The 26331-nt window shown below is 51.4% G+C and overlaps 2 protein-coding genes across 3 annotated transcripts; both read left to right on the plus strand.

The window, feature by feature from the left end:
• The first annotated feature begins 591 nt into the window (after window positions 1-591).
• On the plus strand, window positions 592-4877 carry c23h4orf54 (chromosome 23 C4orf54 homolog). The gene is given in 3 exon segments (XM_068756190.1): window positions 592-3997; window positions 4000-4168; window positions 4834-4877. Coding segments are annotated over 2 exon segments (3555 nt in total). The 3' UTR covers window positions 4149-4168; window positions 4834-4877.
• On the plus strand, window positions 4326-21648 carry trmt10a (tRNA methyltransferase 10A). Of its 2 annotated transcripts, XM_068755736.1 has the most exons (8): window positions 4326-5722; window positions 14947-15151; window positions 18298-18466; window positions 18585-18656; window positions 18733-18807; window positions 19984-20133; window positions 20197-20302; window positions 21064-21648. In XM_068755736.1, exons 2-8 carry the CDS (start codon window positions 15060-15062, stop codon window positions 21213-21215), a joined length of 816 nt encoding a protein of 271 aa, XP_068611837.1. In that variant the 5' UTR covers window positions 4326-5722; window positions 14947-15059; the 3' UTR covers window positions 21216-21648. The 2 variants fall into 2 exon arrangements, with proteins under 2 accessions (XP_068611837.1, XP_068611836.1); XM_068755735.1 differs by lacking the exons at window positions 4326-5722; window positions 14947-15151 and adding an exon at window positions 9747-10066 and having other exon boundaries at window positions 21064-21647.
• Window positions 21649-26331: the final 4683 nt, after the last annotated feature.

Below are 26331 nucleotides of genomic sequence, written 5' to 3' on the forward strand. Positions count from 1 at the left end.
GACTTTGATTCCTGCTTCTAAAGTGTTTCCTTGAGGTTGTTTCATGTGTAATGATCTCAATCTTGTCCACGCCCCCCCCCCCCCCCCCCCATGGCCCTCACAGCCCCCAAGGACCCCACAGCCCCCACAGCCCCAATGGCCCTCACAGCCCCCAAGGACCCCACAGCCCCCACAGCCCCAATGGCCCTCACAGCCCCCACAGCCCCCCCCCCCCAATGGCCCTCACAGCCCCCATGGCCCCCACCGCCCCCACAGCCCGCCCCCGAGGCCCCCACCGCCCCCACAGTCCGCCCCCGCGGCCCCCACCGCCCCCACAGCCACAGCTTGGGAACTCTTGTTCACTCTCTGCTCCTCTTGAGATCCTCGGCTTCATACTTCGTTTCCCGGCGGACTGGAATGCCGGCGTGTCTCCGAGTCGCCGGGCCCGTGTCACGCAGCTCTGCAGGTTCTATTCTGCAGACGCTCTGGCGGCGCTGTGTGGAGGACAGACCCAGAGGGGGGCCGAGAGAAACCACATGTTTGTTCTTGGTCAGCAGCAGCGGCTCCGGAACGGAACCCTGAGCTGAACAAATCCAGAAGAGAAAGAGCAAAATGCATCCTGTAGATGGGAAGTGTGAGAAGGAGGAGCCTCCGTCCTCGTCAGATGATTGGCCCACGGCGCCCAACGATCAGAACACACCCCCAGAGGAGGAGTTCCACTGCAGCGACCGTTGTTCCAGCGGGAGAAGTGAGGAAGATGAAGATGAGCCTCATTACATTACGACGCACGAGATGCAGCTGGCGGAGCTGTCTGACCTTGAGAGTGACCTTGGGATGGGCTCCTCCACCAGCTGGGACCTGGAGGATGACGCCCAGGTGTACTTGTTTGTGGATTACGCTACCTTTGAAGGTGAGAGCGGGGGTGATCACCACCCTCACTCAGTCAGCACTCTGCATGAAAGCAATCTGTGCAGCCCTGATGGGGGCGGGGCCAAAGCGCAGCAGGGCAGTGGCAGCGGCAGGGGGCAGATCCACCTGTCAATCAGAACCACTTCTCGAGCTATAAGTGACCCTAGCAACACCCAAAAACAGGAAAATGCCACGCGCTCTGGAGACGGGGGCCGTTATGCGCTCGGGGGGGTGGGGGGGACGGCAGAGACGCCATGTGACAGGGCGAAGTGCTTCCACAGCGAGCATTCCAGCGGCGCGTCCAGCGAGCTGGACGACACTGACAAGGAGGTACGCAGCCTGACGGCCAGAACCTTCAGGAGTTTGGCCCATCCCCACTTCGATGCGTTCAGCTTCAGCACCTCCAGTGAATCGTCTGCCTCCGAACGCGGCGTCGGGATCAACCGGCTGGCGTTCCTGGACCTCAAGTATGGAAACATGAAGCTGTCACAGCAGGGACTAGATCAAGATCTGGTTTCACACCAAAGCGCGCTGGCCTCCTTTCAAAATATAGGCAGCATCAACCCCCCCACCGACAAGCTCTTCTCTCTGAAAGCTGATCCTCACGGCGCAACATCGTCCACGAAGAAGATAGAGCTGATGGGGAAATTTGCTCAGGGTCACGGTGGCGTGATCAGAGTCACGGAGACTCTCAACTTTCGTTGCAATGTCAAATCGGGAATGTCGGGGGGCGAAAGACGCGCAGAGTTCACCCGAAACGCAGGAGGCTTGAGTTCCGGACAGGAAGTTCTGAGCAGCCTGAGAGGAGACGGACGGGCCTCGTCCTCAGCCATGGAGGACACGCAGAAAAAAGCAACATTCGCATCAAGTTTGATCAAAAATGTCATTTCAAAGAAGATGCAGTTTGAGCAGGAGCGCAAGATGGAGAGGGGGGAGATCAGCGAGCCGCATCAGACGCCTTCCCCAAGCTGTGTGCACCAGGACGGTGACAGCCTCGGGGGGAAGGGGGGCAGGGAGCCGCTCAGACAGAGCTCCAAATCCTCCAAGGGGAGCCCCGACTGGGCCCCAACATGTGTGGAGGAACTGGGCGGTGTGGTGGACAGCAAGAGCGACCCCCGGAGACGAGACGTGGCTGCCCCCACGCCGGAATCTATAGAGGCCGCCGAAAAAGAGTCAAGAAGCTCGCTGCTTCACAGCCAAGACAGCGCCTTCAGGTGCTGGAAGGACAAGGACCACAAAGACAAGTCGCCTCCGGCGGCGCGCAAAGGGTGCCAGGAGGACCAGAGTCCCCCCAGCTGTGTCACACCGATGAAAATGTCCCACTTGTTTGTGCCAAATCTCCAGGTAATGTCCACCGAGGAAGACGCTGGACGGCAGCAGAGCGGGAAGCAGTCTTCATGTGGAGACGCAGAAGGCTCCAGGGACGCAGACGCATCCCAATGTCCAGAGATTACAATTCATTTAATAACGGAGCCCATTGGCGTCTTCAAAGTGCGTCCTCCAAATCCTGGATATAACACAGCCAGCCTGGCCGCAGCTCTGAAGGGTGAGTGTCCAGATAAAGCGCCACATTTCACGGTCAGAGACGTCCGAGACAATAAAGGGAAGCTGCAGACGCCCCTGCACCAAGTGAGGGATGTCCGGAAACTGGTGAAAAGTTCTTATCACTTTGTTTCCTTAGACAATAAAGAAAGAAGGTCAAACATGGACAACCAGGTCAAGCAGAAGAAGCAGGTTCCCTGTGGGACTCCAGACTCTGTGTCTCCCATCGTGATCAGGTGTCAGTCTGTGAACACAAACAGACTGGAAGCAGACAGGTCGTCACCAGGGGGCGCTAAAGATGCCCCGCTGCTGGGGGCCGCAGGCAGAGGGCCCCCTGAGGGAGGCCTTCTGTTGGCAGCCGACAACCTAATGGCTCCGGAGAGGCTGGAGAGACATCCAGACAAAAGACACGAGTCCAAGGCGACAAACCAGGTCGCGTTTGAGAAGCTCCAGGCTGCTGTGAAAACCATGGAGCAACTCTACGTGTTTGATAGGAATGAATGGAAGAGGAAGAGCGGGCCCCTCCCTCTGACCGACAGCGAGGTGGGCGGGGCTAGAGGGTCCAGCAGGGACGGGGCATCCCTGGGTACTGATGCCTTTTGGAGGCGAGAGGACAAACATGTTCAGGCTGCCGGTGGCCGTGATGCCAGGCTGGCTACCAAGTCCACGGAAGCTGCTGCCACCGCAGGAAGCCTCAGCTCCAGGTCCAGGTTCAGCGCTCCACAAGCGGTCCATCAAAACACAGACTCAGAACCACCTCTCAGAACCAGGCGCTTTGTTTCACAACCTCCAAAGGTGCCTCCAGCTGAGTACGAGGGAGCCGGGTCTGAGGACGCAGACAGGTCCAGGTGTGAGACCTCAAGGACGCCGGCTGGAAGTGAGGACTACCTGGCCATTCCAGTCAAGTCTCACATCAGCAGCAACAGACGAGCGTCCTGTGAGGACAAAGCTTCATGGTATACATTAACCACCCAGACGCACCCAGCAACCCCATCAGGGAGGGGGATGTCATGCACCAGGGAGACGGAAGACCATAGCTTGACTCCTAAACACTCCAGTGTTGAGATGGAGACTAGCTCACCAGAGACCCCCCCGGCCACCAGTTACCACTCCTTACCTTTGGCTATGTCCACCACTCAGCCTCAGGTTTACTGTTTCTCCCCAGCCGTCACCCCCAGACCCACTCTGGACCCCTTTCAGGCCACTCAAAGGAAGATGCTCCTGGATCCCACCACTGGAAACTACTACCTTGTTGACACGCCCGTACAGCCGGCCAACAAACGTCTCTACGACCCTGAGACGGGCCAGTACGTGGATGTCCCCATGCCGCAGCCAGCTAGAACCCCAGCACCGCTGCAGATCTCCCCACTGGCCCCCAGTCCAGGGGCATATGGACACGCTTACATGATCTACCCAGGATTCATGTCGGCACCATCTCTGATCTCTGCCAGGACGCTGGTGCAGTCGCAGATGTTGGTGCAACTGGAGGGCGCGAGCGAGGACAAAGCTTTGTGCCAGGAGACTGAGGGTTTGTACATGGAGGGTCCCTTCTATGTGACCACTGCTAAGCCCCCCAGATGGCCTCTGGGGCTCCACTGCAGGTCTTCCCCAGTGTCAAGCAGCCGGGCCTCAGCATCACTTCCCAGCAGGGACCCCGAATTGTTGCTCCACCTTCCTTTGACAGGACCACCATGAGCTTTGTGGTGGAGCACAGATGAAGGACAGTTTACCTGGACAGGTCAGTGGTTGTGACGGTTGGACAACCGTATCTGTAGCTTGTAATGTATGCTAGCCTTTGTAGCCTAATGTATGCTAACTTGTAATGTACGCTAGCCTTTGTAGGCTAATGTATGCTAGCCTTTGTAGCCTAATGTATGCTAGCTTTCAATGTACGCTAGCCTTTGTAGCCTAATGTATGCTAGCTTGTAATGTACGCTAGCCTTTTGGTACGTGAGTGAAGGAAGATGCATCTTGTATCTGTATTTGAATACCGAACAACCTTTAAGTCTGTTAGAAGCACAAATGCTTCTCACAATACCAGCTGGACATCTAGACACGTCTTGGTTTCTGCTTTTGACCGATCTATACAGAAACACTCGCAGAACGTCGTAGACTTTTGTTCATGTTGTACACTTATTTCTATATTGGTGGGCATTTAATCCTGATGGAGGTAATCCACCTGACAGGTGTACTTGGGATGGACCCATTAGCAACAGCTGCACCTCAGACTGGCTTTCTCCTTGCCTCACTTCAACGCCCAGCCTAACGGCATCCCGTGTGCAGACTTTGTTATATCATGTTGATAAGAACTCGGGAAAAAGACTTGGTGATTTGAAGTTTGCACTTGAGCCATCACACTGCCGTGTCCTGGGTGTTTGTGTGTGTGTGTGTGTGTCGTGGCAGGTGTTTGTTAGCACCCACACAGAGCGCTGCAGCTGCTGCTGGACGTCAACCCGCTACCTGATAAGTTCGAGGTGCAGCAGGGTCAGCCAACATGAGAAGACATATTCACATGTCCTCTGGGACGTGACCACCTAAATCAGCTGCAGGGTGGGTGGACACTTGGAGTTCCCCGTCTCATCTGACAGTGAGACGCTAATGTTGGAGCCCTCAGCACTGTTTATGGTGAAACAATGTGCAAAGTCTGAAGGTCACAAGGAAAGTTAAAAAGAACCTACACATACACTGTGATTGAGGAAAGTTAAAGACCAGTGATGGTCATGGAACTGCTGCCAAAATGACACTAATTCCTTAAATCACTTTCCCACTGTCCTGCAGCATCTGTTTGAGACAGACAAGCGGGACGCTCTCCAACAGCGTCTGTTTGCTGTTTTGACCAAAGACCATCACAGATATTTCATAGAAGTGTCTGGGAACTGTTAACTTGTGGAAAAAGAGTATAATATGTGACCTTTAAAGACTCCACCGTCATTAAAATGTGACGTCCCATCTGACAGTCTGGATTGATAAAGACTTTAATCCAAACGATTTCAACTGTTTTCCTGCGTGAACCTGGACTGTTTCACTGTGTGAACCTGGACTGTTTTCCTGTGTGAACTGTTAGAGTTATTGTTTTATTTTCATTGTTTCATTGTAGAGTTTTTAAGATGGAGGTGTCCACGAGTGTTTCTCTAGGTAGAGATCCCTTTGTCTCTAGTTTCATCGAAGGGGGTAGGGATCTATGTAATACCTGAGACCACCTACTTTCACCGTGTTAATAAAAGGGCCGTGAGGTCTCGGGGGAGGGTTCTTTTTGGTCGCAGCCGCTGGGCGAGCAAGGTCCTCCTTACCGGTAAAGTATCGAAGTTTGTCTGCCTGATTCATTTTGTGTGCGTTTAATTATTTCTTACACAGTGTGTCAGGGAAAACCCCCGACATGAACCTTGATTGTTTCACTGTGTGAATCTGGAATGTTTCACTGAATTGTTTTCCTGTGTAAACCGGGACCTCTTCTGTGTGAACCTGGATTGCTTTTCGATGACGTAACAGGACCCTGAGCTCCTGGTGGAGGTTTGTTTAGTTGTGGTTGTTCAGGTTGTCTTTTCTCCTCCAGTCTTTGTTTTGAAGTGCGCTAGTTTCTTCTTACTCCTTGCCTTCCCATCTCTTCATCATGTAGTGTTTGTGAACCACACTTGGATTGTGATTCATTTTTTTACCTTGACTCTCTGATGGGTTATTCACATTTAGATTTTAGACTGTCCCTCTTGGTCCTGGTGTGTCTGTCACGGACCGAGGCAGGTCAGAACCCAAATGCACGACAGTAGAAGGGGAATCCAGCAACTGAGCTTCACTGTTCTTTACCAGGTAGTCAGTCCAAAGTAGCAGACAAATCAGGATGGGGTAGGCAATGAGGCAGTTCCAAAAATCAGGCAGAGGTCACCAACCAGGCAGTCAGAAAAGACAGGCAGACAGATCCAAGATGGCAGGCAAAGAGACAGAATCCAGGAATCAGGCAGGGTCAAAACACGGAGGTCGATTTGGAACGCTGGAAGGTAGGAATCATCACTAACAATCAGGTAACAATCAGACGGTCCAGGGACGGACGGACCGTAGAGTGTTTCCAGACGGACCGTAAACGCGGTCGGACCGGATGTGATCACGCGAGACCTCCCGTGTGATTTTTGGATAAGATACATGACGGCTTTCTGCTACTAATATAATATTAGACATCACCATCGCATAATTCGCCCTTTTCGATTACTTTCATAAATTGACGGATTGGATTATCGCTCAGCGTGGAGGACCTCGAGGTATTTATCGACGAGTATTATTCCAGCTGCTGCGTCATGGAGGAATCCGCGTCGGGCGATAATCCCTCCAAGAAAAGAAAGGCCGACTCGGCTACTGATACGGAAGATCTCGGCAACGGAGATGCTCCGACTAGCGTACTGGACTCCATTAATAAAAAACTGGACGTCCTCGGCGTGCTCCACGCCGACGTTAAAGATCTGAAGGCTAGCTTGGAGCTCGCGTATGGTATGATGGCTGAGCTTCAGCGCGAGAACATCGAGCTACGCTCCTCCGTTGCGACTGTGTCAGTCGAAATGGAGAAGATTAAAACAGAAAATAAGACGCTCAAAGAGACAGTCCTGGACATTCAGTCGCGCAGTATGCAAGACAATTTAATATTCTCAGGCATCTCAGAGAGCGCCGCGGACAACCCAGAGTCCTTAATTAAAAACTTTATGACGACGTCACTGAAAATTCCCCCGGAGACGGTAAGTACAATCTCCTTTCACCGCGTCCACCGCCTCGGAGCCCGTAGAGGCGATAGGCCCCGTCCTGTTATCGCCAAATTTGAACACTTTAAACATAAAGTGCTGCTAAAGAGCAAAGGACGGGAGCTTAAAGGAACCTCTTTCGGGATGAATGACCAGTTCCCGAGAGAGATCAACGAGCGGCGAAAGGAACTGTATCCGATCATGAAGCAGAATAGGCAGAAGGGCAAACGAGCTACGCTGGTTGTGGATAAACTATATATCGACAACCAGCTGTACCGAGACCCTGCCCCCCCCCCCCCCTGGCTATTCTGAGTCAGAAACACCCGTAATTATTCCATTCAGCCAAGAATTAGAGGCATTTTCATGTGGATGAGGATTATGCTTTAACATAATGCTCGTCAATATGTGTAGGTGTAGTTATGTTTTGGTGTATATGTAGATGGTTATGTATGTATATGTATGTATATATGTGTATGTCCGTATATATATATATATGTGAAATAGAGAAACAAATGATCCAAATCTCACTGGGCTATTAGGAATTAATGTATTCCTCTTGTCCCAACCCTCCCCTCAGATCCACTCCCCCCCCTCACGTCTCCCCCTCCCTTTTACTCACCCCTCCCCTCTCCCCACACACACACCCTCTATGTCTATCACTTGTTTGTTATACTTGTTTATGTATCAGTGTTCTTGATTCTACTGTGCACACATTTAAGACTCTTTATATCCCTCTCAGCTATCCAACCATCCAACACCTCGACTTTAACTCATCACATGCAGAGAATAGTAAGCAGCTCACAGAGATACACACAGTTAGACCTGACTGCTCACCATCGGTATGTCTAAGTTCATTTTGCTATCTGGAATGTGTGTGGCGCTCGCTCTCACGCAAAAAGAATCAACATCTTAGACCATCTCTCAAAATTAAAAGCAGACATTTGTCTCCTACAAGAAACCCATTTACAAAAATCAGAAGAGAAATTACTCACAGACACAAACTTCAGTCAAGTTTATTCTGCCTGCTATAACAGCAGACAAAGAGGAGTCTCTATATTAATACACAAGAGACTACTCTTCACGTTAAACAACACTGTAACGGATCCAGAGGGCCGATACATTATTATTCAATAAATTATACTCAATAGTGAATCTGTACGCTCCTAATAGTGATGATCCGGCCTTCTTCCACACATTGTTCTCTCAGCTACTCGAGCTAACAGCAGAATCAACTATCATCATCGGCGGAGACTTCAACACAGTTCTACATCCATCAGTAGATCGCTCCAGTACTACAGTACACAATCAGCCAAAGTACTACTGGAGTATATGGATGACTTTGGCCTTGGCGACGGCTGGAGATGAAAGAATCCAATGAAGAGGGAATACACGTTCTTTTCTTCTGTGCACCGTTCATTCTCAAGAATTGATTATTTTCTCACAAATAATTCTGTGATTGAGAATATTTCTACTAAAATTAATCCAATAATTATCAGCGATCATGCTCCGGTCACGCTCACCTTACAAATCTCAGCGACCTTTGAACCCCCGTCGACGTGGCGCTTTAACACCTCTTTGCTTAAAGATGCAGAATTTGATAGGGTCATAAGAAGAGAGTGGGCAGACTATCTGGAAATGAATGACTCTCCAAACTCTTCTCCGTCTTTACTCTGGGAAGCAGGGAAAGCTGTAATCAGAGGTAAAATTATATCATATGCCTCTTACAAAAAAAAACAGGAACAGAAAATGGAAAAGGAATAGAGGAGAAAATTAAACTATTAACCGATGCTTACGCAGCGAACTCAAGCAATCAAACGTGGCTTGAACTACAAAACACAAAACTAAAACTAGATGATATATTATCAAAGAAAACAGAGTTCATATTACAACAATTGAGATACAACGACTTTGAATATAATAACAAATCAGGCAAGTTTCTGGCGAATCAACTCCAACGTAACAGAGAAAGATCTCTCATAACAGCAATGAAAGGGTTAAATGGTGAGTGCACGCAATCACCAGAAGAAATCAATCAGATATTTTACACGTTTTACCACAACTTGTATTCAGCAGCTAATAAACCCAACCCGGAGGATATTGAGCCATTTCTCAGTAATCTGAATACTCCTCAACTATCAACAGAGTATATAGAGTAATACCACCATCAATACCACCATCAATACCACCATCAATACCACCATCAATACCACCGTCAATGCCACCGTCAATGCCACCGTCAATGCCACCGTCAACGCCACCGTCAACGCCACCATCAATACCACCATCAATACCACCGTCAACGCCACCATCAATACCACCGTCAATACCACCGTCAATGCCACCGTCAATGCCACCGTCAATACCACCATCAATACCACCATGGTATTGATGGTGGTATTGATGGTGGTATTGATGGTGGTATTGATGAACTCGCTGGCTGACCCTCACTGAGAGGCAGAAATGAGGACTTTTAACGACGTAATATTTATTGGTCTTACTTCGCCTTCTCCTTAACTAGCGTGCATCATTAATTAGTGCACGTGCGGAAAACATTTACTGAACATTAGTTCCGACCCTGAAACGATCAAATAACAATAAATATTTAAATATGCTTAACGCAAAAACTAAAATAGATAAACGAAAATTATGGCAGTAAAAGTTGATGTTGGATCATTAAACAAATTATGAAGAAGAGCACGAATGCGTCTGACGCCGTTAAATGACGTAATACATGCGCGACCACACACGTGACCCAGCCGAGCGGCTCGTCCGGATTGCATACGACCTGGCTGGATGGACGTCGAGGCTCCGTCCCAGCAGGAGGACATGAAGGGACAAAAGCCGAGTGTGTCCAAAAGACAGAGGAAGAAAGTCCTGAAGCAGCGGAAGTGGGAAGAAGAGCGGGAGCTCCGGAAGTAAGTCAGCTGTGTTGTTGTAGCGTGGGTGTGACGTCATCGCTGGTCACTGCTGGAGGACGTTCATTAACATGTGCTGCAGATACCTGTACCCCCCCCAACCAGGGGCGTCACTAGGTTTTAAGGACAGGGGGGCTGAGCCCCCTGGAGATGCAATGTAGCGTACGAGCACAAAACCTCAAAGGGCTAACAAGGGCTGATAAATTATACATTATTATTATTTCAGTGTGTTTTAAACAACAACAAACAGGTTTAAACAGTAACAGGATGTTTGCAGCATTAGCAAGAAACAAAATGGCTACAATTACAAGTTACTCGCTGGATGGAAGCATCAAAGAACGCGTCTCTTTCTCAGAGTCGATCTCTCTGTTGTGATTCTGAAGCTCGTCTTCAAAGACTGCAAGACTGTGAAGTCTTTAACGCAACCGACGCAGTGCAACCGACGCAGTGCAACCGACGCGGTGAAACCGACGCAGCGATACCGACGCAGTGCAACCGACGCGGTGCAACCGACGCGGTGCAACCGATGCGGTGCAACCGACGCGGTGCAACCGACGCGGTGAAACCGACGCGGTGCAACCGACGCAGCGATACCGACGCAGTGCTCTAAAGGACCTTTCACATGAGCAGCTGCTTACGGCACCGTTAGGGCAACTTGGGTAGAACCTTCAGAGAGGGAAACATGTCTGAATCAAGGAGGTTGTGAACAGACAATATATCTTTGGGAGAACATCCAGCCTCTGTTTCAGGCCACCAGAACCTCCTCTGTTTCAGGTCACCAGAACCTCCTCTGTTTCAGGCCACCAGAACCTCCTCTGTTTCAGGTCACCAGAACCTCCTCTGTTTCAGGTCACCAGAACCTCCTCTGTTTCAGGTCACCAGAACCTCCTCTGTTTCAGGTCACCAGAATCTCCTCTGTTTCAGGTCACCAGAACCTCCTCTGTTTCAGGTCACCAGAACCTCCTCTGTTTTCAGGTCACCAGAACCTCCTCTGTTTCAGGTCACCAGAACCTCCTCTGTTTCAGGCCACCAGAACCTCCTCTGTTTCAGGTCACCAGAACCTCCTCTGTTTCAGGTCACCAGAACCTCCTCTGTTTTCAGGCTGGAGTGTTGAAGTTCATTCAAGTGTGATCCACTCAAGAGGTTCTCACATTCAGGCCTGCATGCTGGATGCCTTTTAGTAGCTCTGCATCTACTGCAGAATCTGAACTCAAGCTATCATCCTATCCACGCAAGGGAAAGTAACTCTCTTTTCACTGTGTCTGAGTTCCATTCAGTGCGTGAACCTGCAGGTTCCTCCAGGTTCTGCAGGTGCCTCCAGGTTCTGCAGGTTCCTCCAGGTCCTGCAGGTTCCTCCAGGTTCTGCAGGTTCCTCCAGGTTCTGCAGGTCTCTGCCCCTGATTCAGGGAGACTGTGGGCGTGGCTCAGGGCTGTGGTTCTCTCATACAGCTCCATGGCTAATGCATCTGTGCGTTTCCCTTAAGTGTGTCACACAATAACTAAATGTTACTACCAGCAGTGATAAACTTACTTTCTTTATAAACTTTCTTATATCCATTCTCCATCCATCCGTTCACGTTCTTCTCCTGAAGCTCTTCTATTCTGCTCTGTGTGCTTCAAACACGCTGCAGGGACCGACAATTAGCGGCCACAGGGAAAACGTGGACTGGAGTTTCAGTGATGTGGGCATTCTCTATAGGAACAGGTGGAACGGGTTCTCTACCTTACGTCATGAAGTGAGGGGAAACAGATCCATGATCAGATTTAAGTAAATAAGGACAGTTACATGTTTGTTTATTTAAACTCATATTCTGGAAGCATTATTGGAATGCACACTGAACAAAAGATATGTACATATGAAAATTTTATAAAACAACCCCAAATTATTACCCCTAAAATAGGCCTAACGACGCCACTGCCCCCAGACACAGGAATGTCCTGGGGAGAATGTCTTCGTGGACATTCTCTGCAAACAGTCTAGCTCAGGGGTCAGGGGTCACCAACCTTTTTGAAGCCGAGGGCTACTTACTGGGCACCAATTCATGCAAAGGGCTACCAGTTTGATACACACTTCTGAAATAAAACATTTGCTCAATTTACCATTAATCATTGGTGATATTCATCTGTGTAATACACTGATCATGTTTAATGATGACTCACACTAATTATTAACAACGTTTTAACAAGGGCGTGGGGGGACTTCAATGCCCATGTTGGTAATGACAGTGAGACCTGGAGGGGTGTGATTGGGAGGAATGGCCCCCCTGATCGGAATCCGGGTGGTGTTTTGTTATTGGACTTCTGTGCTCATCACAGATTGTCCATAACAAACACCATGTTCAAGCATAAGGGTGTCCATATGTGCACTTGGCACCAGGACACCCTAGGCCGCAGTTCGATGACCGACTTTGTAGTCGTCTCACCGGACTTGCGGCCGCATGTCTTGGATACTCGGGTGACAGAGCTGTCAACCGATCATCACCTGGTGGTGAGTCAACACTGATGGTGGGGGAGGATGCTGGACAGACCTGGCAGGCCCAAACGTATTGTGAGGGTCTGTTGGGAACGTCTGGCAGAATCTCCTGTCAGAAGGAGTTTTAACTCCCACCTCCTGGAGAGCTTCGACCATGTACCGGGGGAGGCAGGGGACATTGAGTCCGAGTGGACCATGTTTTGTGCCTCCATTGTTGAAGCGGCCGATCGGTGCTGTGGCCGTAAGGTGGTCGGTACCTGTCGTGGCGGCAATTCCCGAACCTCTTGGTGGACACCGGTGGTGAGGGATGCCGTCAAGCTGAAGAAGGAGTCCTATCAGGCCTTTTTGGCCTGTGGGACTCCGGAGGCAGCAGACAGGTATCGACAGACCAAGCGGGGCGGAGCTACCGCGGTTGCTGAGCCAAAAACCCGGGCATGGGAGGAGTTCGGTGAGGCCATGGAAAACGACTTCTGGACGGTTTCGAAGAGGTTCTGGACCACCATCCGGCATCTCAGGAGGGGGAAGCAGTGCACGGTCAACACTGTGTGTGGTGGGGATGGTGCGCTGCTGACCTCGACTCGAGATGTCGTAGATCGGTGGAGGGACTACTTCAAAGACCTCCTCAATCCCACCCACATGCCTTCCAGTGAGGAAGCAGGGCCTGGGGACTCGGGGGTGAGCTCCTCTATCTCTGGGACTGAGGTTGCTGAGGTAGTTAAAAAGCTCCTCGGTGGCAAGGCCCCAGGGGTGGATGAGATCCGCCCGGAGTTCCTTAAGGCTCTGGATGTTGTAGGGCTGTCATGGTTGACACAACTCTGCAACATTGCATGGATATCGGGGGCAGTGCCTTTGGATTGGCAGACCGGGGTGGTGGTCCCTCTTTATAAGAAGGGGGACCGGAGGGTGTGTTCCAACTATAGAGGGATCACACTCCTCAGCCTCCCTGGTAAGGTCTATTCAGGGGTACTGGAGAGGAGGGTCCGCCGGATAGTCGAACGTCGGATTCAGAAGGAGCAATGTGGTTTTTGTCCTGGCTGTGGAACTGTGGACCAGCTCTACACCCTCAGCAGGGTCCTTGAGGGTGCATGTGAGTTTGCCCAACCAGTCCACATGTGTTTTGTGGACTTGGAGAAGGCATTCGACCGTGTCCCTTGGGGAGTACTGTGGGGGGTGCTCCGGGAGTATGGGGTGTCGGACCCCCTGATACGGGGTGTCCGCTCCCTATATGACCGGTGCCAGAGCTTGGTCCGCGTTGCTGGCAATAAGTCGGACCTATTTCCAGTGCGGGTTGGACTCCGTCTGGGCTGCCCTTTGTCACCGATTCTGTTCGTAACTTTTATGGACGGAATTTCTAGGTGCAGCCAGGGCGTCGAGGGGGTTCGGTTTGGTGACCTCAGGATTGGGTCGCTGCTTTTTGCAGACGACGTGATCCTGTTGGCTTCATCAGGCCGTGCCCTCCAGCTCTCACTGGATCGGTTTGCAGCCGCATGTGAAGCGGCCGGGATGAGAATCAGCACCTCTAATCCAAGGCCATGGTTCTCAGCCGGAAAAGGGTGGAGTGCACCCTCCAGGTCGGGGAGGAGATCCTGCCCCAAGTGGAGGAGTTCAAGTACCTCGGGGTCTTGTTCACGAGTGAGGGAAGGATGGAGTGGGAGATCAACAGACGGATCGGTGCAGCGTCTGCAGTGATGCGGACTCTGCACAGATCCGTCATGGTGAAGAGAGAGCTGAGCCGAAAGGAGAAGCTCTCGATTTACCGGTCGATCTTTGTTCCTACCCTCACCTACGGTCACGAGCTTTGGGTAGTGACCGAAAGAACGAGATTCCGGGTACAAGCGGCTTCCTCCGTAGGGGGGCGGGGCTCTCCCTTAGAGATAGGGTGAGAAGCTCAGTCATCCGGGAGGAGCTCGGAGTAGAGCCGCTGCTCCTCCGCGTTGAGAGGAGCCAGATGAGGTGCATCTATTCAGGATGCCTCCTGGACGCCTCCCTGGTGAGGTGTTCAGGGCACGTCCCACCGGTAGGAGACCACGGGGAAGCCCCAGGACACGCTGGAGAGACTATGTCTCTCGGCTGGCCTGGGAACGCCTCGGGATCCCCCCGGAAGTGCTAGAGGAAGTGGCCGGGGAGAGGGAAGTCTGGGCTTCCCTGCTTAGGCTGCTGCCCCCGCGACCCCCCCCCCCGGATAAGCGGAAGAAAATGGATGGATGGATGGATGGTTTTAACAAGGTAGGGGACAGATTTGACTTGTTCAGAAGTCTTTTATTTTATACGGAAACCATGGAAATAAACATTCCACAAAGAATGGGGCTATCAATTATTATTTTTTCTAATCTTGTGTTGTTTTTGTTGGGGTTCGGGGTTGTTTTTGGTTTCATTCGTTCTTCCCTCTCCCTCCCTCTCTTGACAGTGGGCGTGGCAGAGAATGGAGCGGCAGTTACAGACGCACCTGGAACCCATCATCCCCATTACCCCACTGCTTAAAGTCCCTCCGTCTCCACAGTCAGTTACCAGATCACCCGAATGCCTCCCGTAGGTGTTTCTCGGTCCAGTTCCCGGTCCAGTCTCTGCGTTCTTGGAGAAGCCGTTCCGTTCTCTGCCAGTTTCCGAACCCAGCTGAGTATTTTGATTTTGTTTCTTGGAGTTGATTTCCCGACCGGCTGTTGTTTCTGCTCTTTTGTTTGGCTGTGATTTTGTGTTGGTCTCTTACTGGACGTTCCAGCCCGTCCATCCCTCAGTGCAGTTTAGACTGAGTGTTTTGTGTTTTGGGAACAATTAAAGACTATATTTTGGTTTCCCAACTCTGTCTCCGCATTTTTGGGGTCTTGCTCTGCTCCTAGGCACTACGGGACACAAAAGTTTTAACTGGTAAAAAAATATATAAAAACTAATTTAAACAGAAGGTCTCCAACCCCAGTCAGGGTTAGCGCATGCAGTGAACGATGACAAGCAGCTGTCAATCATACCGGAAGGACAGAGCATCCAATCAGAAACGGCCTCGCCCGTCCGTTTGCAGCTGTTTTGCTTGGGTGGAGGAGAGAAAGGAGAAAAGCAGCGAACCCCGCGCTGGTGTCGCTATGACTTTAAGTATTAATATAAAATATGTGGCAGTAACATTAAAATGCGGGACAGCTGGTCGCCCTGCTCACGGGCTTTCTCGACTTGCGGGTCGCTGCCCCGGGGGGGTAGTTAGCGGGGTAAAATGTGACCCAGTCGGAAATGTCTCTCCACATTGAGCCACTTTGTCATCGCCACAGTCGCCCCGCAAATAAAGCACACAATCTCTGACTGGTAAGAAAGGACTCCTCCTCCCATTCACTGTTAGTGTTTGTCTTTTTTCATTAATGTTTTCGGGGTTCTCTCCTTCACTGCGCCCGCAAACTGATCTTTACTCGATGAAGATTTGTTTTCAGCTGCTGCTGATCTCATTCAAGACATTTTAGAACCATTTTTCAATATTAATTTAAATGTAACACCAATGCAAAAGTTAAATTATCCGTAGCGTGTGCGTAACTGGTTCTCTGTCTGCACGTTGCTCTGACGACGCTCCAGGGGTGGAACCGCCTCTCACCCGTACTCCACTGGGATTGGCTCCAGTAACTCCCTGAACCCCGCCTCTGACCCGTACTCCACTGGGATTGGCTCCAGTAACCTCCGTGACCCCCGGCTCTGACCCGTACTCCACTGGGATTGGCTCCAGTAACCTCCGTGACCCCCGGCTCTGACCCGTACTCCACTGGGATTGGCTCCAGTAACTCCCTGAACCCCGCCTCTGACCCGTACTCCACTGGGATTGGCTCCAGTAACTCCCTGAACCCCGCCTCTGACCCGTACTCCACTGGGATTGGCTCCAGTAACCTCCGTGACCCCCGGCTCTGACCCGTACTCCACTGGGATTGGCTCCAGTAACCTCCGTGACCCCCGGCTCTGACCCGTACTCCACTGGGATTGGCTCCAGTAACTCCCTGAACCCCGCCTCTGACCCGTACTCCACTGGGATTGGCTCCAGTAACCTCCGCGACCCCCGGCTCTGACCCGTACTCCACTGGGATTGGCTCCAGTAACCTCCGTGACCCCCGCCTCTGACCCGTACTCCACTGGGGTTGGCTCCAGTAACCTCCGTGACCCCCGGTTCTGACCCGTACTCCACTGGGATTGGCTCCAGTAACTCCCTGAACCCCGCCTCTGACCCGTACTCCACTGGGATTGGCTCCAGTAACCTCCGTGACCCCCGCCTCTGACCCGTACTCCACTGGGATTGGCTCCAGTAACCTCCGTGACCCCCGGCTCTGACCCGTACTCCACTGGGATTGGCTCCAGTAACCTCCGTGACCCCCGGCTCTGACCCGTACTCCACTGGGATTGGCTCCAGTAACCTCCGTGACCCACAGAGCGGATGAAGTAGGTGTGGAAGAGACGATCGTCTCATCGACAAGAAAATGGATTGGTGGATAGAAACAAAAACATTAGACGCAGCTCCCTGGTAACGGGCTATGGCAAGCTATTTTTAGAAGGGCTCACGGGCGACTCAGAAGGTCCTTGCAGGCGCCCGCGGGCACCGCGTTGGTGACCCCTGGTCTAGCTGTTAAATGTTAAAAGGGCTCGCCAGACGTTCAGCGTTCCATTATGAACGAAGGAAGCTTTATCACAAAGGAATGTGTATATATATATATGTGTGCCCCTAGTGCCCCAATCACTACTGGAGCCATGCACCCAGCTGGGGGGTTACTGCCCCTAGTGCCCCAATCACTATTGGAGCCATGCACCCAGCTGGGGGGTTACTGCCCCTAGTGCCCTGATCACTACTGGAGCCGTGCACCCAGCTGGGGGGTTACTGCCCCTAGTGCCCTGATCACTACTGGAGCCGTGCACCCAGCTGGGGGGTTACTGCCCCTAGTGCCCTGATCACTACTGGAGCCATGCACCCAGCTGGGAGGTTACTGCCCCTAGTGCCCCCATCACTACTGGAGCCATGCACCCAGCTGGGGGGTTACTGCCCCTAGTGCCCCGATCACTACTGGAGCCATGCACCCAGCTGGGGGGTTACTGCCCCTAGTGCCCCGATCACTACTGGAACCATGCACCCAGCTGGGGGGTTACTGCCCCTAGTGCCCCGATCACTACTGGAGCCATGCACCCAGCTGGGGGGTTACTGCCCCTAGTGCCCCGATCACTACTGGAGCCATGCACCCAGCTGGGGGGTTACTGCCCCTAGTGCCCCGATCACTACTGGAGCCATGCACCCAGCTGGGGGGTTACTGCCCCTAGTGCCCCGATCACTACTGGAGCCATGCACCCAGCTGGGGGGTTACTGCCCCTAGTGCCCCGATCACTAGTGGAGCCATGCACCCAGCTGGGGGGTTACTGCCCCTGGTGCCCCGATCACTAGTGGAGCCATGCACCCAGCTGGGGGGTTACTGCCCCTAGTGCCCCGATCAGTACTGGAGCCATGCACCCAGCTGGGGGGTTACTGCCCCTAGTGCCCCGATCACTACTGGAGCCATGCACCCAGCTGGGGGGTTACTGCCCCTAGTGCCCTGATCAGTACTGGAGCCATGCATCCAGCTGGGGGGTTACTGCCCCTAGTGCCCTGATCAGTACTGGAGCCATGCACCCAGCTGGGGGGTTACTGCCCCTAGTGCCCCGATCACTAGTGGAGCCACTGTTGCCTTCGCTCCATACAACTTCTCCAGCTCTTCATTCACCCAGTCTGGGCCTCCTTGGTCCACATGTTTGACATCTGCCCCGTCTTGTCCTGCAGGCAGAGACGGAAGGAGAGGAAGCGGCAGCGCCGTGAGCAGAGACAAAGTGTCCAGCAGGAGGACAGAGGAGCAGCGTCCCTCTTGGTCAAACGTCCTCGCAGAGAAGGGAGGCCCGGTTCGCTCAGGCTGCTGGTGGACTGCAGCTTCGACAGCCTCATGGTGCTGAAGGTAAGTGCTGCTGGGGGGGTCTCTGCTGGGTGGGGGGTCTCTGCTGGGAGGGGGTCTCTGCTGGGAGGGGGCTCTGCTGGGGGGGGCTGAGGCTCTGAATGCTGCTCTTGTATTTCAGGACGTGTGGAAGCTTCACAAACAGATCCAGCGGTGCTATGCTGAGAACAGACGGGCCTCGTGTCCTGTGCAGGTGAGTGGCGTCCATTCTGCAGTCCCGAGTGTCCCGCCTGTTGTCTAACTGCCCCCCCCCCCCTCCTTCTGTCCAGTTCAGTCTAACCAGCCTGGGAGGACAGCTGAAGCAGAGCATGGACGACAAGGACAAGGGATGGATCAACTGGAAGGTCAGGGTTTTACAGCTCCGCAATGATGTCATGGACCAGGTGAAACCAGCAGAGCCTTAGTCCTCACCTTGAGGATTTAGAGGTCACCACCGGGTGGGGGTGTTTTAGACAGAGAACAGCCACCCATCCGTCTGGACGGGGGAACCGTAAATACGGGGGAACCGTAAACACGGGGGAACCGTAAATACGGGGGAACCGTAAATAGGCGGGATCCGTAAGTACGGGGGATCCGTAAACACGGGGGATCCGTAAACACGGGGGATCCGTAAACACGGGGGAACCGTAAATACGGGGGAACCGTAAACACGGGGGAACCGTAAACACGGGGGATCCGTAAACACGGGGGGAACCGTAAATACGGGGGAACCGTAAATACGGGGGAACCGTAAATACGGGGGATCCGTAAATACGGGGGAACCGTAAATACTGGGGAACCGTAAATACGGGGGAACCGTAAACACGGGGGAACCGTAAATACGGGGGATCCGTAAACACGGGGGGAACCGTAAATACTGGGGAACCGTAAATACGGGGGATCCGTAAACACGGGGGGAACCGTAAATACGGGGGAACCGTAAATACGGGGGAACCGTAAACACGGGGGAACCGTAAACACGGGGGAACCGTAAACACGGGGGAACCGTAAACACGGGGGAACTGTAAATAGGCGGGATCCGTAAGTACGGGGGATCCGTAAATACGGGGGAAACGTAAATACGGGGGATCCGTAAATACGGGGGATCCGTAAATACGGGGGAGCCGTAAACACGGGGGAGCCGTAAACACGGGGGAACCGTAAATACGGGGGAACCGTAAATGGGCGGGATCCGTAAGTACGGGGGATCCGTAAACACGGGGGATCCGTAAACACGGGGGAACCGTAAATACGGGGGATCCGTAAACACGGGGGGAACCGTAAATACTGGGGAACCGTAAATACGGGGGAACCGTAAATAGGCGGGATCCGTAAATACGGGGGATCCGTAAATACGGGGGATCCGTAAACACGGGGGGAACCGTAAATACGGGGGAACCGTAAATAAAGCAGCGATTCTGAAAATACCGGCCAAAAGGAAACGTTATGGAATCAATTCGCAGTTATCAGACGCACTTCTCACCTCAACACATGAGGGGAAGCACCTCTGCCCCTGTTCACCTGTTGTCGTCATTATGCAGGACATCAGCATCACAACGCAGCACTACAGTGAGCTCGTGGCTAAAGAGGAGCTGGTGTACCTGACCTCTGAGTCTCCCCATGTCCTGGAGGAGCTGGACCAGACGAAGGCCTATGTGATAGGAGGCCTCGTGGACCACAACCATCACAAAGTGAGTCTGACCCCCCCCCCCCGACCCGCTGTCCCCACCCCTCTGTAACGCCGTTTTTTGCAGGGCATCACCTTCGAGAAGGCCGAGGAGCTGGGCATCGAGCACGCGCAGCTTCCTCTGAGCAGCTTCGTGAAGATGAACAGTCGCAAAGTTCTGGCCGTCAACCACGGTAAGGTCCGCCTGCTGGAAGTCACATGACCTCTGTCACCGCTAGCGCCTCCATCCGCTGATGACAGCCTCAGGTTGCTAGTTAGCTCGCTAGCTGCAGTGAACGTCCTCCAGCATGCTAACACATCTGCAGACAAACCTGTTGTCTGAACAAGAATGACATCGCGGCAGCAGGAGACGCTACGGTCGGTCGTTGCGGGGCAACACACTGTCGGCGGGGCTAGGTATGAGCGGCCCAGGTGTGGGCGGGGCTCTGTGTTTGGTAAGGTGCTGACAGAGCTGCACCTGAGCTAGGTATGAGCAGGCTTGTAACGCACCTGACCGGCTCGGTGCTCGTTTCCTAGCTGAAGAGGCGGGGCTTGTAACACACCTGGCCAGCTCGGTGCTCGTTTCCTAGCTGAAGAGGCGGGGCTTGTAACACACCTGGCCGGCTCGGTGCCCGTTTCCTAGCTGAAGAGGCGGGGCTTGTAACACACCTGACCGGCTCGGTGCTCGTTTCCTAGCTGAAGAGGCGGGGCTTGTAACGCACCTGACCGGCTCTGCTCGTTTCCTAGCTGAAGAGGCGGGGCTTGTAACGCACCTGACCGGCTCTGTGCTCGTTTCCTAGCTGAAGAGGCGGGGCTTGTAACGCACCTGACCGGCTCTGCTCGTTTCCTAGCTGAAGAGGCGGGGCTTGTAACGCACCTGACCGGCTCTGCTCGTTTCCTAGCTGAAGAGGCGGGGCTTGTAACGCACCTGACCGGCTCTGTGCTCGTTTCCTAGTGTTTGAGATCATCCTGGCGTACCTGGAGAAGGGGAGCTGGCAGGAGGCCTTCTTCACCGTTCTCCCCCAGAGGAAAGGAGCCGTGGCTGTCCACCAGAAAGGAGCAGCTCCCCAGGAGGACCAGGAGGAGAAGACTGACAAGAGGAGCTAAAGTTTTATTCAAATGGACGGTGTCCAACATGTGGAATGTGCGTGCATTGATGCTAAGGCTTGTTAGCATCCACAAGCTAACAAGCCTTAGCATGTTAGCAGCAGGTTCCTATTGAAAGCGGTTTTCGTTAACCCTTCGCTTTGTCTCTCGACTGGACAATCGTTCGGCTGAACTTTGAACAGATGTTCATCGATGTTATTTACAGATGTGTTTTCACTTTGATTTATTTTATATAAAGCTGTCAGTCATATAAAGGGGGATGAAGCTAAACGAAGACGAGTGAGGTCGTCTTTGAACCTGGAGCTGCTGATGAAGGAATTCATTTCATTCTGTCTTCGTATAAATAATGCAGCATGTTACCTAAAAGGTGGACGGATCCACAGCCGGGACGGTTGTCCACAAAGACGTGGACGTCCAGAGTGTCCTCCTCAGACAGGCTCGCCTTCAGGGGGGTCACGGCTGCCTCTAAATGGACTGGTTGAACAAAGGAAGCACCTGTTGCCATAGCAACCACAGCAGCAGAAGGCGAGGGCTGGGGTGAAGGTGCTGACGGAGCTGCACCTGAGCGAGGTACGAGCAGCCCGGGTGTGGGCGGGGCTCTGTGTTCAACACGGCAGACACCAGACCACCTGTTCTGGTCGCAGCGACGCCATATTGGAAGTTGTAGTCACTTAATGCTTTCGACTCTTTTCTCCCTCGACTCTAATTTTACGCTGAAGGATTCGTCCACAAGAGGGCAGCAAAGAGACAAGTAACTACCTGTACAGGGTGGGAGGCATTATCAGGTATACAAGCACCAAATCTAAACAGAAAAAATGTGCCGTTTAAATACAAATGTTAGATCAGAGACATTAATTGATCGTTCCAAAATAACTTCTGTTAATAAATAAATATGATAAATAGTCTCCTGATAAAGCACCAAAGCAATTATGATCAGGCAGGGAGACTTGGAACTTTCCAAACAGAATGGGCGATGGAAATGGAAAGCTTTTGTCAGTGTCATCACAGTACAAGTACACAGTACAAGTACAGTGCAACATTGAAACAAGAGTCGATGAGTGAGCATCGGCTGCAGCAAATAAATCGCGCTGCCAACAACCCTCCTTGGAGAAGGTGCAGAAAGCGTCAGGTACACAGGAGAACACACGGAGAAAGGACCGACACGATGCACTGGGAACGCTGATGATGATGATGAATATATTTATTAGATAGAATGTTAGAGTACAAGTACAGTTACACAGTAGCATGTATTACAGTACAAGAACAGTCACACAGTAGTATGTATTACAGTACAAGTACAGTCAAACATCCTGTCTAAGAGGAGCATTTCTAAAAAGCCCTTGCGGTCTTGTTTCCGTTGAAAGTCCTTCGTACATAAATCATCCACAATTAACAATACAAATAAAAATAAAACCAATATTCGATAACTCAATTGATGCAAAGTAACATTAGAAAAACAAAAATAAAATGATTTTACACCGCCGATGCAAACTAACAAATAATCTAAAATAAATTACACCACTGATGCAAAATGACAATGAATGACAATAGATTACATAAATTACAATCAATTACAAAGGCAATTAATATGTGCAACGTAGGTGGACAAAAAGAGGGGGGGGGGGTTTGATCCGGAGAGAGTCGTGATGACTATCTCCGTTTCTGTCCCCCTGAAAGGTGTATTTTTAGGGCCGTTTTGAAGGAGGCCAAAGAGGTGCATGTTTTGAGGGCAGGAGTCAAACAGTTCCACCCTTGGGGGGCAGTATTGTAAAATATGATTTACCCATGTTAGTCCTATAGGAGGGGGTAATCAGGTTGTTGTTTGAGCTCCCTCTAGTGTTGTGGCTGTGGGTGTCACTAAATCTGTGGAGGTGTTTATTCAGGTATGCAGGGATTGAGGGGACTGAGGGCAGAGCTGCATTGACTATTTTAAATGCCAATCCCATTTTGAGTTGTTTAACCCTGTCTTCTACCCTGAGCCATTTTAGGCTAGCAAAATGTCCGGGAAGAAGGTGGGTCATGGGCCCCAGATTGAGGAGTAGCCGAATCAGTTTGTTTTGGGAGGTTTGGAGCCTGGTTTTAAGGGACACTTTGATGTTTGAATACCAGGAGGTGCTAGCATAGTCAAAGAGGGGCTGAACGAGGCTCCAGCAAGCGTCCGAAGACAAAAGCAGACATTCTGCCCAAAAATCTTGTTCTCTGATTGACTTTTTTGATCACCTTAGTTTCCATACTATCACCAGACAGGTATTTGTCAAGAACACAGCCCAAATAGGTAATCTCTTCTTTGCTGGAGATTACTGTATTATCGACTGTGACCTTGAAATCATTAACATTTATCTCACTTAGAGAGTGTTTAGACCCAAAAAGAATCGATTCTGTTTTACCAAGATGTAGTGACAGTTTGTTATCAGTAAGCCAAGTACGGATTCTGGTGACCTCAGAGCTGAGAGCCTCCTCAACCTGCACTTTGTCCTCTCCCGAAATCAGGAGTGCTGAGTCATCAGCAAACAGGAACAATTTGCAGTTACAGGCAGCACTCATGTCGTTAATGTATAGGAGGAACAGTAACGGTCCTAGAATACCGCCTTGAGGAACCCCACAGCTCACCGGGAGGGACGAGGACAAGGTTCCGTTTATGTCCACCATTTGTTCTCGTCCCTCAAGGTACGATTTCATCCAGTTTATTGATGTGCTATTAAAACCAATCGCCCCTAGTTTATTCAATAGGATTGAATGGTTAACGGGGTCAAAGGCCTTCTGGAGGTCCAGCATGACCATGCCGCAGTATTTGCCCGAGTCTACTTCACGCTTAATGTAGTCGGTCAGATATATGAGGCACGTGTCAGTGGAGTGGGATGTTCTGAAGCCTGATTGGAATTCAAAGAGCAGGCTATGCTCAGCGAGGTAGCGGTTGATTTGCTCCTGGATTATTCTCTCCATGACCTTTGAGATGGAACAAAGGATGGAAACAGGGCGGTAGTTGCCAGGTTCTAATTTGTTTCCTTTTTTATACAGAGGGATAACCCGCGCCGTCTTGAATTCCTGTGGGACGTGGCACTGATTGATGGATAAATTTATCAGATGGGTTACCACGGGGGCGATAGAGACAGCTGCGTCTCTGAGGAACCGGGTGGGTATGTGGTCGAGGCCTGTGGCCTTGTTAGGTTGAAGGGCAATTAGTTGTTTTAGCACATCAACAGTATTTACAGGTATGAAAGAGAAAGTGTCCTTTTTAGCACCTAGCTTCTCATAGTGAGTCTGGATGTGGTCAGAACCGTACAGACCTGAATGCGGGGGGAGTTCGCTGACCAACAGGGGGCAATAGTGGTGAAAAAGCTGTTAAAACAATTAGCTAGCACCAACCTGTCGGTCTGGAGTGAACCACTTGAGTTAATGCAGATATTACTGGTTTTTGTTTGGAGTCTGTTGCTGCAGCCTAATTGTTTTAGGGCCTCCCACAGTTTTTGGGGGTTGCTTTTGTTTGCCTCAATGTTCTCATTTAAGAAATTATTTTTGGCATCTTTTATCATTTTGTTAACCTCATTGCGTAGTTTTCTGCTTTTTTCAAGTAGTTTCTCGTTGTTGGTTTTTCTGTACTCAGAGTAACATTTGTTTCTGAGCTTGATGGCATTCAATATTTCCCCCTTCATCCACGGTTCTGTACGGGTTCTGACCCGAACAGCTGTTATGGGTGCTATCTTATCGATTACAGACAGAAATGCAGATTTAAAGGAAGACCAGGTCCCCTCGACAGAGGCGGAGTTTAAAGCATCAGACCAATCAGTTTCCTCCAGCGCTGTTGTTAGAGCTTCTGGGGAGTAATGCTTCATGGTTCTGCAGTTGATTGTGGATCAATGAGCTGCAGGTCTATGATTTTTACGAGTGCAGAAGATCATGTTGTGATCACTTAAACTGCACTCGATGACACCACTGTTTTTGATTCTAGATTTGTCCGATGTCAGGATTAGGTCTATGATGGTTCTAGAGGTGGTGCTTACCCTTGTAAATTGCTGAATCAGCTGGGTAAAGTTATGCAGATTACAGAAGCTGCTGAAGGATTTGAAAGTCGGGGTGTCTTTCCGAAGGACATTGGTGTTACAATCTCCTATCAGAATGACCTCCGAGCTTCCCAAGCCGATCACATGCTTCTCCAATAAATCATAGAATGAATTTTGGTCTGGGGGTCTGTATACTGCACCAATGACCAGAGGTTTAGCTCTGGGATAAATGATCTTTACCCAGACAGACTCTGTGTCTGTTCCTAGTTCTGGTAGAACGGTGAAGTTGAGGTCTGATCTAACGTAGATGCAGACCCCGCCCCCATGACGGTCCCTGTCCTTCCTGATAACAGTGTATCCCTTAATCTCAATCTTAGTGTCTTTACAAGAATCATCCAGTTTGGTTTCAGAAAATCAGAAAAGGAGAGAATTCCCACCTTACCGCTGCCAAACATCGATGTTAACTCGGACATCTTGGATTTGCATGTCAAGCTGTTCACGTTGAGATGAATAATGTGAAGACCTCTCCCCGAAATCTTCCGTGGAGTAGAAGCCTTTGTCATTCACTGTCTCTGGGGGGACGCTGGGGGGAGGAGGGGGTATCGGTGAGGGAACGCTGCACTGGGAACGATCCACTGGGAACGCTGCACTGGGAACGCTGCACTGGGAACGATCCACTGGGAATGATCGCCAGGAACGCTGCACTGGGAACGATCCACTGGGAACGCTGCACTGGGAACGCTGCACTGGGAACGCTGCACTGGGAACGCTGCACTGGGAACGATCCACTGGGAATGATCGCCAGGAACGCTGCACTGGGAACGATCCACTGGGAACGATCCACTGGGAACGCTGCACTGGGAATGATCACTGGGAACGCTGCACTGGGAATGATCACTGGGAACCCTGCACTGGGAACGATCCACTGGGAACGCTGCACTGGGAATGATCACTGGGAACGCTGCACTGGGAATGATCACTGGGAACGCTGCACTGGGAACGATCCACTGGGAACGATCCACTGGGAACGATCCACTGGGAACGATCCACTGGGAACGATCCACTGGGAACGCTGCACTGGGAACGATCCACTGGGAATGATCCACTGGGAACGA

The sequence above is a fragment of the Brachionichthys hirsutus genome, chromosome 23 (assembly GCF_040956055.1).
Source record: "Brachionichthys hirsutus isolate HB-005 chromosome 23, CSIRO-AGI_Bhir_v1, whole genome shotgun sequence".
In the NCBI taxonomy this organism is placed as follows: Eukaryota; Metazoa; Chordata; class Actinopteri; order Lophiiformes; family Brachionichthyidae; genus Brachionichthys; species Brachionichthys hirsutus.

Coding starts and splice junctions, on each gene's coding strand:
- trmt10a (XM_068755735.1), top strand. CDS start 9,945: ATGGACGTCGAGGCTCCGTCCCAGCAGGAGGACATGAAGGGACAAAAG. Junction 20,134..20,196: donor TGGACCACAACCATCACAAA/GTGAGTCTGACC, acceptor CGTTTTTTGCAG/GGCATCACCTTCGAGAAGGC. Junction 20,303..21,063: donor AGTTCTGGCCGTCAACCACG/GTAAGGTCCGCC, acceptor CTCGTTTCCTAG/TGTTTGAGATCATCCTGGCG.